The following is a 15,551-nucleotide window of genomic DNA, read 5'->3' as shown; positions in this document are numbered from 1 at the left end:
AAAAAGCCAGCCTGGGACATGTGATTTGCCCAAACCTGGTTACATTTGAAATACCTGTAAATTTTTCATTTCTGAGAAATCAGCCCCAGCTCCCAGCCCCTCCTCAGGCTGTGCTCCCTGTTTTCCTTTCCTGTGTGTTCCTGCTGCCTTCTGAGATCATTTCCCAGCAAACCTGTGTGGAGTCCTGGCTCAGAGTGAAACTCCAGGGACCTTTCCCAATACTGCAAACATCCCTGGAGTCCTTGACCCCCAGAAGCCGTGGGCAGAGGGCAAACATTGCCTGGACTTATCTGCAGGTGCCCAGGGCTCCTGTGGCAGCCCTGATTTCCTCAGTGGCTGGGACACACGGATCCATTGCAGAGCCTGCAGCGGATCAGACACAGATCCAGAGGGATCCCAGAGCTGCAGGGGGAGGCTGTGGCTGCTCCCAGCATCCACATCCAGCTGGAGACATGATGCCTCCAGCCCTTCCCATCCTCTTCACCATCCTGCTCCTCTCAGCCGGGGCCTCTGGAGCACCGTGAGTCCCCTCTGTGTCCGTCTGTCCCTGCTGGGGTGTTTAACCTTGGCTCCTTGGCAGTTCCCAGGGGGATTCAGTCCCTCCTGTGCCTGCTGGAGTGGTTTAACCTTGGCTCCCTGGCAGCTCCTCATGGGATTCAGTCCCTCCTGTGTCTGGGGGGATGGTTGAGCTTCAGCCTCTTGGCTTCAGCCTCTCCTGGTGGGATTCAGTCCCTCCTGTGCTTGATGAGGTGCTTAACCTTGGCTCCCTGGCAGTTCCCAGGGGGATTCAATCCCTCCTGTGCTTGATGGGGTGCTTCAGTCTTGGCTCCCTGGCAGTTCTTGTGGGATTCAATTCCTCCTGTGCTTGCTGGGTGCTTTAACCTTGCTTTCCTTGCAGTTTCTGGTGGGATTCAATTCCTCTTGTGCCTGCTGGGGTGGTTGAGCTTCAGCCTCTTGGCCGTTCCTGGTGGGATTCAATCCCTTTCTTTGTCTGGTGGGATGGTTGAGCTTCAGCCTCTCGGCTTCAGCCTCTCCTGGTGGGATTCAATCCCTCCTGTGCCTGCTGGGTGCTTTAACCTTGGCTCCTTTGCAGTTCCTGGTGGAACTCGATCCCTCCCATGCCCTGGTTGCTGCCCAGGGTGCCCCAGCTGCTCAGGCTGGGGGCTCTCCCTGCCCAGGAGCACTGAGGACACAGCCCTGGTGGCTCTGGTGGCCCCGGTGGCCCTGGTGGCCCTGGTGGCTCCAGGAGCTGTTGTTCCCTCACCTGCAGAGCTGAGCTGAGGCGCTCAGGGCAGCCCAGCAGCAGAGAGGGGACCCTGGGGTGGTTCCTGTGCTGCAGGGGCTGTTCCAGTCTCTGTGCTGGATGTGCCTCAGCCCAGGGCTCTCCTGTCCCTTGTCCCTGCCAGGAGTTTCGTGGTGGTGTCCCCAGCTGTGCTGTACCACCCGCACCCTGCCACGCTCTGGGTGCACCTCAGGGACCTCCAGGGGCCCGTCCAGCTCCGTGTGCAGCTGCAGGGGGACAGCGGGACCCCTCCCACCACCCTGCTCAGCAGAGAGGTCCTGGAGCCCCACCTGTACCTCAACGTCACCTTCCCTGTGAGTGCCACCCCAATGTCACCCCAAAGGAGCCAGGAGCAGGTGGAGGGGCCCTGTGGGAGCTCCAGGCCGTTTCCATCAGGGCTGGGGACAGATGTGACTCCCCCATCTCGTGGCAGGGTCTCACCCTCGCCCTGACTGTTTCCTACCCTTGGTTGTTGGGTTCCCCCATGGATTCAGGCTCAGCTGGATTCAGGTTATCCCGGCTGGAATGGTCCCTGGGTGTTGTGGGAATCTGCAAAATTAGAGAGTTTTGGGAAAGCTGCAAAGGCAGGCCCTAGAGGCAGCAGAATTGTGATTAGAGCTAAGCAGCAGCCATGAGATAGATCAGCAGAAAAATTATTTAAGCTGTAGAAAAGCAAAGACAAATAGAACAATGGTCTGTGTATTAACGCTTGTCTAGAATAACTCCCTAAGCTACAGAAAAATTTATCTAGCAAGATATTAGGAAGGTTGAAGCTTAATAATGGAGCTCTGTGCATTGTGTTTGAAGGCTGACAAGCAGGTATTGCATTTGAAATCAGAAAGCATTGTTTTAACCAAATGTACGTGTGCTTATAGTGGTTGGATAGAACTACTGTCAATGTGCTTTTGCTTTGTGTGATTGGTCAAAAAACTTACAAAATTAGTTGTTAACACTAAATTCTTAGTCTGCTGCCTGGGATGTGAGCTGCTGGCAGCTTCCCATTGTCATAACCATGTAATGAGAGTGATGCTGGAAAATCAAACAGCTCAAGGCACGTTCCCAGCAGTCCTGTCCCGTTGGTGATTTGTACACAGCCCCCAGTCAGCGTCAGCTGTGGGGGGATCCTGGGGCTGGGCGGGCTCGGGGTCACCCTGGCGCTGTCCTTGTCCCCACCCCGAGCCCGCTGATGCCCCGCAGGCTCCAGCCCCCGCCCGAGGGAAGGAGGAGATCGTGTCCCTGCACGTCTCCATCCGAGGAGAGTCCCTGGATGTCTCCGAGAAGAAGAAGGTGCTGCTGAGAGCTTCGAGCCCCGGGGTGTTCATCCAGACCGACAAGGCTGTGTACAAACCCGGGCAGGAAGGTGAGGGGGCGGGAGGGACCCCCTGCCCTGGGGACAGCCCTGGAGTGAGGACAGGGGTGAGGGGGCCGAGCCGTGCTCCTGCACTGCCCGGAACCGGGGGGGTTATCCCGGGATGTCCTGGGTTGGGTTATCCCAGGATGTCCTGGGCTGGGTTATCCCGGGGTTTCCTGTGTGGGTTTATCCCAGGATGTCTTGGGGGAGGTTATCCTGGGGTGTCCTGGGGGGTTATCCCGGGGTTTCTTGTGTGGGTTTATCCTGGGATGTCCTGGGTTGGGTTATCCCGGGATGTCCTGGGTTGGGTTATCCCAGGGTTTCCTGTGTGGGTTTATCCTGGGATGTCCTGGGGGGGTTATCCTGGGGTGTCCTGTGTGGTTTTATCCCGGGGTTTCCTGTGTGGGTTTATCCTGGGATGTCCTGGGGGGGTTATCCTGGGGTGTCCTGTGTGGTTTTATCCCGGGGTTTCCTGTGTGGGTTTATCCCGGGATGTCCTGGGTTGGGTTATCCCAGGATGCTCTGGAATGCCCAGCACAGGCCCAGGGCAGTGCCAGGCTCGCTGTAGGCCATGCTGCTGGGGGCAGGGCAGGGCTCAGGGTGGGTTTCCCTCCACCTTCCCACGGGGAATTCCCCTCCCTGCGGGATGAAGCTGCTCCTCCATCTCCATTCCCTTTCCCAGTGAAATTCCGAGTGGTCTCTTTGGATAAGGACCTGATCCCCAGCAGCCAGAAGGTGAGAGCAGGGCTGGGACATGGGGAGGGGACAAAGGCTCCCTGCAGTGTCCCAGCAGCCGTGGGAGAGCTGTGGGAGTCACCTTTCCCCTCGGGAATGCTGCCCAAAGCCAGGCTCAAAATCCATCCAGGGCCAGGCTCAAAATCCATCCCAAGCCAGGCTCAAAATCCATCCCAAAGCCAGGCTCAAAATCCATCCCAGAGCCAGGCTCAAAATCCATCCAGGGCCAGGCTCAAAATCCATCCCAGAGCCAGGCTCAAAATCCATCCCAGAGCCAGGCTCAAAATCTATCCAGGGCCAGGCTCAAAATCCATCCAGGGCCAGGCTCAAAATCCATCCAGAGCACATTGAGGGCTCACAGCTCACAGCTTCCCACCCTCCCTCTGCCGTGCCCACCCTGCTGAGCCCCCAGAGAATGGAATTGCTCCTCTGACCATTCTCTCTTTGCCTTCCAGCTGCCCCTGGTGTTCCTGCAGGTCAGTTTGGGACCTCCAGTGGGACAGGGAGAGGGGGCCCAGGGCTCTCTGCCGGCCCTCTGGGCACTGATCCCGGTGTCTCCGGCAGGATCCCAGCGGGAATCGCATCGCGCAGTGGCGGGAGCTGAGCCCTCGGCAGGGAATCGTGGATTTGTCCCTCCCGCTGGCCTCGGAGCCGGCGCTGGGCACCTACACCATCAATGTGGGGAGCAAGAGCCACTCCTTCAGCGTGGAGGAATACGGTACGGGGCTCTGGGAAAGGGGAACCCCACCATGGGCAGCAGGTCCCGACCCCTGCAGCCACCCAGGAGGTGTTGTCACTGTCCTGGGAGTGACCCCTCCGTGTCTGTTTTGCGGAGATAATCAAAACTCCACAACTTTGTGAAAGTTGTAAAGCCGGTATGTTTATTATTACAGCACCGGATGCAAGTGGGAATTATTCCCCTAAATGACATGTGTACTTCTGGGAACTTCAGGTCCTTTTTTATCGCCCTCTCAGATACATATGCATGCAATATCACAATAGGTTCATACATATTCATTTTTACGAATTTCACATGACATTTGCCGCTAGTTCTTCTTTATCAGAAAGAATTCCTAGGTCAGGTTGACCTGCTCTCACAGCAGTCTCTTTGTCTCTATCACCCTCTGTCTCCCCCCCCCTTATCTCTGTCCTTCACTGAAGCAGTTTCTCTGAGCCTAGGTTCTGCAGTCAGGCTAAATAGCTATGGTTTCTAACCACAGACTCAACTCAAAAATATACATTTCACCTAAATCAAAATGGATTTCTACCCTGGAATATTTCCACTTTGCCTCATGTCCTTGTGCCTGTCCACAGTGCTGCCCAAGTTTGAGGTGACCATTCACCTCCCCAGCATTCTGGGGGAGCAGGACGAGAAGATCCCTGTGGAGATTTGCGGGCGGTGAGAGGGGAGAAGGGAACAGGGGAGATGGGGGGGATCCGGCGGGGTGGGGTGTGACTGTGTTCACAGGGGTCTGAGGATCTGACTCCATGTTTCAGAAGGCTGATTTATTATTTTATGATATATATTATATTAAAACTTTACTAAAAGAATAGAAGAAAGGATTTCATCAGAAGGCTGGCTAAGAATAGAAAAAGAAAGAATGATAACAAAGGCCTGTGGCTCGGACTCTCTGTCCGAGCCAGCTCATTGTGATTGGCCATTAATTAAAAACAACTAACATGGGCCAATCAAAGATCTATTTGTTGCATTCCACAGCAGCAGATAGTTATTGTTTACATTGTTCTTGAAGCCTCTCAGCTTCTCAAGAGGAAAAATCCTAAGAAAGGATTTTTCATAAAAGATGTCTGTGACAGTGGGGGCTCCCCAGCACAGCCTCTCCCCTGTCCCCACACAGCCTCTCCCCTGTCCCCACACAGCTACACCTACGGGAAGCCCGTCCAGGGGAAGGTGCAGGCTGACCTGTGCCTCAGAGGGAGCTTCTGGGCTCATGGGATATCGAAGATCTGCACCCGGGTTATGGGGCAGGTGAGTGTGGCTGGGGCTGGGCTGTCCCTGCAGGGGCTCCTTCCCAGGAATGCTGCTGATGGGGTTGATTTTCCCTCCAGACGGGGAAGAACGGCTGTTTTTCCACAGAGGTTTCACTGGCTGCCTCCAAGGAGATTTTCCCTTCATTTTCAAGGAAGACACTTGAAGTCGAGGCATCGCTGGTGGAGGATGGGACAGGTGGGGATGGGGGTGCGGCCATCCCAAGGGATTGGTGCTTTCCAGGAACACCCAAAAGCACTGCTGGGGTTTAGGGATGCACATGCAAGCATGGGGTTTGGGTGGGGGTGTGGGTCAGGGCAGCCTGGCAACACTTGGAACTCCCAGTGCTGATAGCCATCAAGGCACCAGACACCAGGAATACCAGCAGGCTCAGCCTCTGGCACCCCTGAGCAACCGCTGGGGTCCCTGCAAGGGCAGGATGGCCCCAGATTAAAGGGGTTCTGGACCCTTCCTAAGGCACTGGGAGATGCCACCTCTCTGTGCCACGCTGGCAGTGCCCTTGGCTCAACCATGCCAGAGCCAGGCTCAAAATCCATCCCGAGCCAGGCTCAAAATCCATCCTAAAGCCAGGCTCAAAATCCATCCCGAGCCAGGCTCAAAATCCATCCTAAAGCCAGGCTCAAAATCCATCCCGAGCCAGGCTCAAAATCCATCCTAAAGCCAGGCTCAAAATCCTGGAAAAATGCCATTCCACGATGCAGCAGCTGTGGCAGGGCTGGGAGCTGAGCCCGGGCAGTGCAGGGTGGGTGGGCTCAGCCAGGCTGCTGGGGTGGCCTCCAGGCTTGTCCCTCACTCCTGTCACACCAGGAGTGCCTGGCCTGGCTGCAGGGAGGAGAGCAGGGCTTGTCCCTCTGCCCAGCCCCCTCATGATGCTGCTTGGGTGAAGAACCTTTTCTTCTGAAGTGTCTGCCCCCAGCTGCACCCCAGCTTTAGGTCTGGAATATTCCACAGGGCTTGTGCTGCTCTTGTAGGAGATGCAAACTGTGCTGGAGGAAAGCCCAAATGTGGTGGTGTTCACAGGGGTCTGAGGAAGAGGGAAGAGACGGGGATTTGACTCCATGTTTCAGAATGATTTATTGATTTATGATATGATTCATTATTTTATGATATATATTATATTAAAACTATACTAAAAGAATAGAAGAAAGGATTTCATCAGAAGGCTGGCTAAGAATAGCAAAAGAAGGAATGATAACAAAGACTTGTGTCTCAGACAGAGAGTCTGAGCCAGCTGACTGTGATTGGCCATTAATTAGAAACAACCACATGAGCCCAATCCCAGATGCACCTGTTGCATTCCACAGCAGCAGATAACCATTGGTTACATTTTGTTCCTGAGGCTTCTCGTCTTCTCAGGAGAAAAATATCCTGAGGAAAGGATTTTCATAAAACACATCTGTGACACCCAAATGTCCAGGGACCTTTTCTGCAAGGGGACAGGGGCACTGGCCAGAGCTAAGCTGTGTCCTGCAACACCCTGAGCTCCCCACTGGCTCTCCACAGGGCTGGAGATGAAGAGCACCAAGAGCTGGAAGGTTTTACACAAAACTGTCACGGTCACCTTTGAGAACCCCGATCACGCCTACAAGCCAGGCCTCCCCTACAGCGGGATGGTAACGAGGGCTCCCCTCTGCCCTGGGGCTCACCTGCCCCTGCTGCTCCCATCCCTGTCCCTGCTGCTTCCAGCCCTGCTGCTCCCATCCCTGTCCCTGCTGCTCCCATCCCCATCCCTGCTGCTCCCAGCCCTGTCCCTGCTGCTCCCATCCCCATCCCTGCTGCTCCCAGCCCTGTCCCTGCTGCTCCCATCCCTGTCCCTGCTGCTCCCAGCCCTGTCCCTGCTGCTCCCATCCCTGTCCCTGCTGCTCCCATCCCTGTCCCTGCTGCTTCCAGCCCTGCTCCTGCCTACCCCATCCCTGTCCCTGCTGCTCCCAGCCCTGTCCCTGCTGCTCCCAGCCCTGCTCCTGCTGCTCCCAGCCCTGTCCCTGCTGCTCCCAGCGCTGTCCCTGCTGCTCCCATCCCTGTCCCTGCTGCTCCCAGCCCTGCTCCTGCCCACCCCAGCCTTGCCCTTGCTGCTCCCATCCCTGTCCCTGCTGCTCCCAGCCCTGCCCCTGCCCACCCCAGCCCTGCCCTTGCTGCTCCCAGCCCTGCCCTTGCTGCTCCCAGCCCTGCCCCTGCCCACCCCAGCCCTGTTGTGCCCCAGCTTCAGCCCCAAAGTGCAGCATCTCCCCTTCCTTCCTGCCCAGATCCGGCTGCAGGAAGCCGATGGCTCTGGGCTGCCCCAGAGGCAGGTCCTGCTCTCCATCAGCAACCGGGGAGAAAAGAGAACACAAAGCTTCCTGACTGACAGCTCAGGGAGAGCCTCCTTCCAGCTGGACACCTCTGGCTGGGGTGACCGGGTCTCCTTGCAGGTTAGTGCCCACCTTTGTCCCCCGCTCCTCCAGTGGGGTGAGGCCTTGGAGCTGCACCAGCCTCGGGGGCTGCTGCTGGATTCACCCCCCGATTCCCCCCTCAGGCTGAAGCCAACAGGACAGCTGAGAGCCAGGAGGGCTCCCTCAGGCCCCGAGGTGCCTCTCTCACACTCGTGCCCTACTCGTCCAAGAGCAGGAGCTTCCTGCACATCCGCGCCCCGCGGGGGGAGCTGCCCTGCGGCCACTCCCAGCTGCTCCACGTGGATTCCATCTTTGGCAAGAAGGCTTTAGGCACTCAGCTGAGGAACCTGGATCTGGTTTTCATGGTGAGCCTTGGCCCAGGGAGGGAGGGCAGCAGGAATCAGGGTGGTTCTGTGGGAAGGGCCATATCTCCACAGACGTTGTTCATGGTGGTGTCCCCAGGGACAGGACAATGAGCAACCTGTCCTGGAGGGACTGAGGGACCTGTCAGAGGAGGTGGCTGCTGCCACTGTGGGGCCTGCACCCCCATGGGAGCTGGTGGGGGGCTGGAGACTGGGCATGGTCAGAAATCATCCCAGAACTCTCATTGTGGGTCCATCCTCTACCAGGGAACTTTGATTCCACACTCAGCATCTGTTTTGTTTTCACCCCCTCCTCTGCAGGTCCTGGCCAAGGGGTCCATTATGAGCATCTTCAGGAAAGAAGTCTCTGCAGAGCCTGGTATGTCCCATGGCATGGAGGGGCTGTGCAGGGCTCTGCTCCCTGTGCCCGCTCCTCACAGAGCCATGAATGATTTGGGTTGGAAGGGGCCTCCAAGCCCATCCCATTCCATCCCCCTGCCCTTGGTAGGAACACCCTGCACACTCCCAGGGTGCTCCAAGCTCTGTCCAACCTGGCCTTGGACACTTCCAGGGCTGGAGCAGGCACAGTTTCTCTGGGTAACATCTGTCCCCTTTCCATGGCCCAGGACAGAGAGCCTCCCTCTCCCTGGAGCTGCCCATCGGGCTGGAGCTGGCACCCATGGCCAAGCTTCTGGTCTATGTGCTGCTGCCCAACGGCGAGATGGTGGCTGATGTCACTGAGCTCTCCGTGGCCAAGTGCTTCCCCAACCAGGTGAGAGGAGCTGGGCTGCCCATGGCTGCTGCCTTGGGATCCATCCCACCCCAGGAGCATCACAGTGTCAGGGTCTCCCAACCCATTCTCTGCTCCCAAACCCTCTGAGAAGAGCCTTTGCTATGTGTGCCTGTGTCACAGACATCTTTTATGAAAAATCCTTTCCTTAGGATTTTTCCTCCTGAGAAGCTGAGAGGCCTCAGGAACAAAATGTAACCAATGGTTATCTGCTGCTGTGGAATGCAACAGGTGCATCTGGGATTGGGCTCATGTGGTTGTTTCTAATTAATGGCAAATCACAGCCCAGCTGGCTCGGACTCTCTGTCTGAGACACAAGCTTTTGTTATTCATTCCTTCTATTCTATTCTTATCTAGCCTTCTGATGAAATCCTTTCTTCTATTCTTTTAGTATAGTTTTAATATAATCTATATCATAAAATAATGAATCAGCCTTCTGAAACATGGAGTCAGATCCTCGTCTCTTCCCCCATCCTCAGACCCCTGTGAACGCTGTCCCATGGCTGGGTCTGCCCTCCACAGGAGGTGACTGCCCTCTGTCCCTGTGTCCCTGTGCAGGTGAAGATGGCATTTTCTGAGGCCAGGGCCCTGCCAGGGGCGGCGCTGAGGCTGCAGCTGGGGGCGGCCCCGGGCTCCCTGTGCGCTGTGCGGGCCGTGGATCGCAGTGTGCTGCTCCTCAAGCCTGAGGCTGAGCTCAACGCTGAGGCTGTGAGTGCTGGCCCTGCCTGGAGTCCCCCTGCAGCCCCAGGAGTAGCCTGAGCTGGGGTGGGATGATGTTGGCTCAAGCGTCCCTCACATGGAGCCAGTGCTGCAGTGGGCAGAGCCCTGTGCTCTGGAAATGAGGGTTTTCCATGTCTTTATTCGCAGGTCTACAAAGCACTGCCCAAATTCAGCAACCCCCACAGCATCCAGGATCAACCATTATGTGCCTGGCTGCACCCCAAGAGGGAACCCTACCAGTTATTCCAGGTGAAGCCCCTGGGCCTGCCAGTTCCTCCCCATCCTGGAGCTGCCCGTGCTTCTCCCAAGTGCTGGGAAAGCCACACCTGTGGCAAAGGACTTCCCTTTCCTGCCAAGCCCAGGCTCCTTCTCCACCTGTTTTCTGTAGCCCTGGGACTACTCTCTGCTGCAATGGGGATATTCCTCCTGCTGGCTGTGGGGGTGGACAATCTCTGCTTTTTCACAGGATGCAGCACTGAAGCTCTTCACCAAGACCAGGGAGCCTTGCCCGCCCAGGCTCCCCATCGTTGGAATGCCAGGTCCTGGAGGTGAGCACAGCCCTTGTGCTGAAAAGAGCAAAGAGCTGGTGGCCAGTCCTGGCTGCTGTGTCCTCAGGGGGACTTGGAGCTATCCAGAAAACACCCTTGGCATCAAAGAGGATGGACAGGGATGGAAAAGGATTTTGGTCACCCTTGTGCCGGCTGCACGCAAGGTCCAGCTGAGACCTGAGGCTCCCAAGTTCTGCTTTGCCTTTTCCAGGACCCTTCAGAGTATCCCATGTGGAGGTGGAAAGCAATACTTATGAAGATATTATGCCACTGTTCACCTTAGCCAGCCCAGGCATCAAGGACGTGGAAGAGCCCCCAGCACCCCGGACCTACTTCCCAGAGACGTGGCTGTGGGACCTGGTCCCTGTGGGGTGAGAGAACAGCTCCCAAGGGGACTTGGGGACCTCAGGACTCCTTCTCCCTGTGGGCTGGCACCAGCAGTGTCACTCAGGCCATGCCACCAGCCACGGTGGGGTGGCCTCACAATGTTCTCCGTGCAGGGAGAGCGGCTCTGCCGAGATGATGGTGACAGTGCCCAACACCATCACAGAGTGGGAGGCTGGGATGTTCTGTACAGCCCCACAGGGCCTGGGGCTGTCCCCTGCTGTCACCCTCACTGCCTTCCAGCCGTTCTTCGTGGAGCTGGCACTGCCCTACGCCGTGGTGCGCCACGAGAGCTTCACCCTCAGGGCCACCGTCTTCAACTACCTGCGCCAGTGCCTGCGGGTGAGCGGGGACAGCCAGGGGCTGGGGGAGCTGTGCCATGCTCTGGCAGGTTTGGGTGAGGCCAAGGAGGTGACCCTGGCTCTGATGGAGCTGTGCCATGCTCTGGCAGGTTTGGGTGAGGCCAGGGAGGTGACCCTGGCTCTGATGGAGCTGTGCCATGCTCTGGCAGGTTTGGGTGAGGCCAGAAGGTGACCCTGGCTCTGATGGAGCTGTGCCATGCTCTGGCAGGTTTGGGGGAGGCTGGGGAGGTGATCCTGGCTCTGATGGGGCTGATGGAGCCACGGCTGTGCCCCCCACAGGTTCAGGTGACACTGGCAGAGTCGGCAGAGCTGGAGGTGTCACCGAGTGCAGGGGACACCTACAGGGGCTGTGTCTGTGCAGATGAAGCCAAGACCTTCCAGTGGGGTGTGCGAGCCACCAGCCTGGGTACAGAGCTGCCACCACCCCACCCTGCTGCCCGGGGACCCCCTCAGGGGGTGGGATTGGGTGGGCAGGGAGGGCAGGAACCCCACGGCCCCTGGGGAGTTCTCCCTTGCTCCACTCCCACCCTTCCTGGGGACCCCCAGCCCAGTCCAGCCAGCCCCAGCCCAAGCCCAGGGGGCTGTGCTCAGGTTTGGGGGCTCCCTGGGGACTGAGGGCCGTGTTTACACCTCCAGGGGAGGTGAACATCACTGTGAGCACCGAGGCCCTCAGCTCCACCGAGCCCTGCGGCAACGAGCTGCCCCTGGTGCCAGCCCAGGGCCGCGTGGACACCGTGATAAAGCCCCTGCTGGTGCAGGTCAGAGGGTTGGGGAGGAGGAAAATGGGATGGATTTGGGAGCAGGGTGCAAACAGCCCTCAGGGGGGCAGTGGGACAGCACCCAGACATGAAGGGGACTGGGGGACAGGCAGGTCCCTCCTCCTGACTGACTCTGGTGCTGCTTCCTCACAGCCTGGGGGGATCCTGGTGGAGAAGACTCACAGCTCCCTGCTCTGCCAGGAAGGTAGGACTGGCCGGGGTGTTGGGCAGTGCCATGGGATGTGGCCAGGGGTGCTTGGCCACTGCTCACAAGGGCCACCAGAGCAGAGGTGCCAAGGGTCAGGGTGCTTGGGCAGGAACAGGCTGGGTGAGGCTGCCACAGGACAGGCTGGCAAGAGCTGGGCATTCTCACTGTCATGGCCCTCTGTCCCCACAGGTGCTGAAGAAGTGTCCTTGGAGATTCCTGCAAACATCTTGGAGAGCTCCCAGAGAGCCCACATCAACGTGATGGGTAAGGGACAGGCTGGAGGGGCCTGGGGACAGGGTGGGTGCAGAGGTCCCCAGGCTCAGCAGGATGTGGGACCACCCAGAGCAGACACAGAAGGGGACACAGGTGACACAGCTGATGATGTGTCCCCCTGGCACAGGTGACATCCTGGGCAATGCCCTGCAGAACCTGGACAGACTCCTGGCCATGCCCTACGGCTGTGGGGAGCAGAACATGGTTCGCTTTGCCCCCAACATCTACATCCAGCAGTACCTGGAGAAGACCGGGCAGCTGCTGCCGGACATCCGCGCCAAGGCCCAGGGGTTCCTGCAGAGCGGTCAGTGGGAGCCTGACTCCCCGCCTGGCAGGGACACCACTGTCCCACAGCCCCCTCCTCACTCCACCTGGCTCCCCTGGGCACAGAAACAGTGCCCTGTCCCCATGTCCCCCCACAGGGTACCAGCGGGAGCTGCTGTACAAACACGACGATGGCTCCTACAGCGCCTTTGGGAAGAGCGATTCCTCGGGCAACACCTGGTGAGGGCTCTGCAGCTGCACCCATGGCTTCTCCTGCCACCCAGGCAGCCCCAGTGCTGACCCTCAGCCCTCTGGTGTCTCCCTGGCTCCAGGCTGACAGCGTTTGTCCTCAAGTCCTTCGGGCAAGCCCGAGCCTATGTGGCCATTGAGGAGCGGCACATCACGGACGCGCTGCGGTGGCTGCAGCAGCGCCAGAGGAAGAGCGGCTGCTTCCGCAGAGAGGGCAAACTCTTCCAAAACACCCTGCAGGTGGGGCAGGGCTGGGCTGGGGACCCAGAGCATGCTCTGGGCAGTGGGGGTGTCCCTGTGTTGGTGTCACACCCCGGCTGGACCTGTGTCCCCCTGTCCCCTTGCAGGGCGGTGTCTCAGACGAGCTCTCACTCTCGGCGTACGTGACGGCAGCGATGCTGGAGCTGGGACTGCCCACGCTGGTGAGGATGGACCCTTCTTCCCCACAGGGACTGGTGGGGTGGGGACAGCTGCTGGGACAGGGATTGGCCATTCCAGGCCACCAGCATGAACTGGGCACAGCTGGTCACAGAGGGCAGCACTGAGTGAGTCCCATGCCCTGGGCTGGCTCCTAACTCCTCTGCCATGCCAGGAGCCAGTGCTGAGCTCAGCCCTCAAGTGCCTGGAGGCTTCTCCCACGGACGACCCCTACACACAAGCCCTGCTGGCCTACGTGTTTGGGCTGGCAGGGCTGAGGGAGCAGCAGCAGGCGCAGCTGCAGCGCCTGGCCCAGCACAGCATCAGTGCAGGTACTGCCCAGGCTGGGCACCGTGGGCAGTGCCCCTGCCGGGAGGGACCCCAGCCCAGTCCACAGCAGGGGCTGAGCTGCTGCCCCTCCTCCTGCAGATGGGCAGCTCTACTGGAAGAGGAAGGGGCAGGCTCAGAAGGCCTTGGAGCTGTCCTGGGCTGCAGCCCCATCAGCCGAGGTGGAGATGACAGCCTATGTGCTGCTGGCCTACCTGTCCCAGCCCTCGGTGTCCCCTGCTGACCTGGGGACAGCGTCCCGGATCGTCCGCTGGCTCTGCAAGCAGCAGAACCCCTACGGGGGCTTTGCCTCCACGCAGGTACCGGCCCTGGGCTCCAGGGGCTGCTCCAAACTGGCCCCTCCGGGGAGTGGCACTCAGGGGTGACCCTGGCACTGTCCCTGTGCACAGGACACTGTGGTGGCCCTGCAAGCCCTGGCCAAATACGCCGCCCTGACCTACGGCAGCAACGGGGACGTCACGGTGACGGTGACATCGCCCACGGGGACGGTGCAGGACTTTGTGCTGGACAGCAGCAACCGGCTGGTGCTGCAGCGGGCGGCCCTGCCCGAGCTGCCGGGCACCTACGGGCTGCGAGCCCGCGGGCAGGGCTGTGCCCTGGCACAGGTGGGTACAGGCCGGGCTCCCTGTCCTGGGCCCTGTGCCCTCGCTGGGCTCACCCTGTGCTGTCCCCCAGGTGACCCTGCGCTATAACGTGCCTCCCCCGCCGAGCACCGGGGCCTTCGAGCTGCGGGTGGAGACGGAGCCGCTGCCGGGCACAAAGAACCCGCGGTTCCTGCTCCGCCTCTGGGCACGGTAGGGACTGGGGCTTCCTGGGTTTGGGGAGGACAGCAGCAGCCAGGGAGAGAGGGAGGGAATCCCTAAGCCCACCTGGGGCTCTGCCCTTGCAGGTACACTGGGGAGCGTCCTGCCACCAACATGGTTGTCATCGAGGCCAAGCTGCCATCAGGCTACAGCCCGGACAAGAAATCCACGGTGGAGGTGAGGAGCCCCCCGCCCCCCTTTGGGATACCCCATCCCACAGGTCCCTGCCTAGGGGCTGTAGGACATAGAGGGACACCTGCTTGGGGTGCTGGGTACCCATGGAGCAGCTGTGGCCCCTCCTGAGCCGTGTCCCTGCAGCTGAAGAGGCAGAAGCTGGTGAAGAAGGTGGAGGTGCAGCCTGACCAGGTGACCATTTACCTGGATGAGGTGAGATGGGGACAGGAGCAGGAGCCCTGGGATGTGGGGGGTTTCCTCATGGTGGGTGGCTACACCTCCCCCCTGGGCTGTCTCCACAGCTGAGCAAGGAGGAGAAGACCTTTTCCTTCCAAGCCCAGCAGGACTTCCTGGTGAGCAACCTCCAGCCGGCCACTGTGTCCCTGTACGACTACTACGAGACAGGTGAGCCCTGCAGGGCCGTGTCCCCTGGCCCTGCTGCCAGCCCTGCAGCCCCAGGGGCTCAGTGGGGTCTGCCTGATCTCCCAGCTCCCACTGATGAGCTCTGGCTCCTGGTCACCACCCCTCCCATTGCAGGTGACCGTGTGGATGTGGCCTACACTGCACCCCCCAGCTCAGGTAGGGGCTGAGCCTGCCAGGCCAGGGGTCCCCCCATCCTCGGGACTCTGATGGGGACCTGGAGGGCCCCAGGGGAAGGAGGGCAGGGAGTGGGGACAGAGGAGCCCATCCTGGAGTCCTGCCCTGATTGTTGGGGATTTGCTGGGCAGAGCTTGGGGGCAGGGGTCAGGGGCTGGCACTGGCACCCTGCCCAGGTGTGCAGGTTGGGGGTGCAGGAGATGCTCTTTGTGCCTCTTTGAGGGGGCTCAGCCCCCATCAGCCCTGGCCTTCCTGCAGCGACCCCCTGGAGCCCCCCCCGGGGCTTTGGGGTCACACAGGGGATGGGACACTGAGCTCCAAGGGATGGGGCTCAGCCAGAGGGTCAGGGGCAAGCAAGGGTGGTGGTGGTGGTTGGGGGGGTGGTTCTGGGGACTCTCCTCTCACAGCACCCCCATATTCCCTTTTGAAGAGAAGGAAAACGTCTGACTCAGCCTGGAGCCTGGCAGCCCATCCCTGTTCCTGCCCCAGCTCCTGCAGCCACCAGGGACAGGGACAGCTGAGGGTCTCTGCTCCCAGCCTGGCCTGGTC

At 59.5% G+C, this 15,551-nt stretch overlaps 1 protein-coding gene across 1 annotated transcript; it reads left to right on the top strand.

Moving 5' to 3' along the window:
* The first annotated feature begins 452 nt into the window (after positions 1-452).
* On the top strand, positions 453-15,449 carry LOC118696467 (alpha-2-macroglobulin-like protein 1). Its single transcript, XM_036398632.1, has 36 exons — positions 453-520; positions 1,407-1,596; positions 2,480-2,642; positions 3,316-3,368; positions 3,824-3,844; positions 3,933-4,086; positions 4,683-4,767; positions 5,247-5,355; positions 5,436-5,553; positions 6,880-6,989; positions 7,620-7,784; positions 7,889-8,110; positions 8,429-8,486; positions 8,734-8,879; positions 9,456-9,605; positions 9,765-9,866; positions 10,084-10,165; positions 10,377-10,536; positions 10,666-10,891; positions 11,191-11,317; positions 11,548-11,669; positions 11,823-11,874; positions 12,067-12,141; positions 12,278-12,454; positions 12,573-12,654; positions 12,747-12,903; positions 13,011-13,085; positions 13,256-13,412; positions 13,510-13,727; positions 13,818-14,033; positions 14,104-14,222; positions 14,318-14,408; positions 14,550-14,618; positions 14,708-14,810; positions 14,895-14,984; positions 15,433-15,449. Exons 1-36 carry the CDS (start codon positions 453-455, stop codon positions 15,447-15,449), a joined length of 4,329 nt encoding a protein of 1,442 aa, XP_036254525.1.
* The last annotated feature ends 102 nt before the right edge of the window (positions 15,450-15,551 follow it).

This window comes from Molothrus ater, chromosome 27 (assembly GCF_012460135.2).
Source record: "Molothrus ater isolate BHLD 08-10-18 breed brown headed cowbird chromosome 27, BPBGC_Mater_1.1, whole genome shotgun sequence".
In the NCBI taxonomy this organism is placed as follows: Eukaryota; Metazoa; Chordata; class Aves; order Passeriformes; family Icteridae; genus Molothrus; species Molothrus ater.
Note: the sequence above shows the minus strand (reverse complement) of the source record. Positions and strands in the feature narration are given on the sequence as shown.

Coding starts and splice junctions, on each gene's coding strand:
- LOC118696467 (XM_036398632.1), top strand. CDS start 453: ATGATGCCTCCAGCCCTTCCCATCCTCTTCACCATCCTGCTCCTCTCA. Junction 4,768..5,246: donor CCTGTGGAGATTTGCGGGCG/GTGAGAGGGGAG, acceptor GTCCCCACACAG/CTACACCTACGGGAAGCCCG. Junction 10,166..10,376: donor TGGAATGCCAGGTCCTGGAG/GTGAGCACAGCC, acceptor TGCCTTTTCCAG/GACCCTTCAGAGTATCCCAT.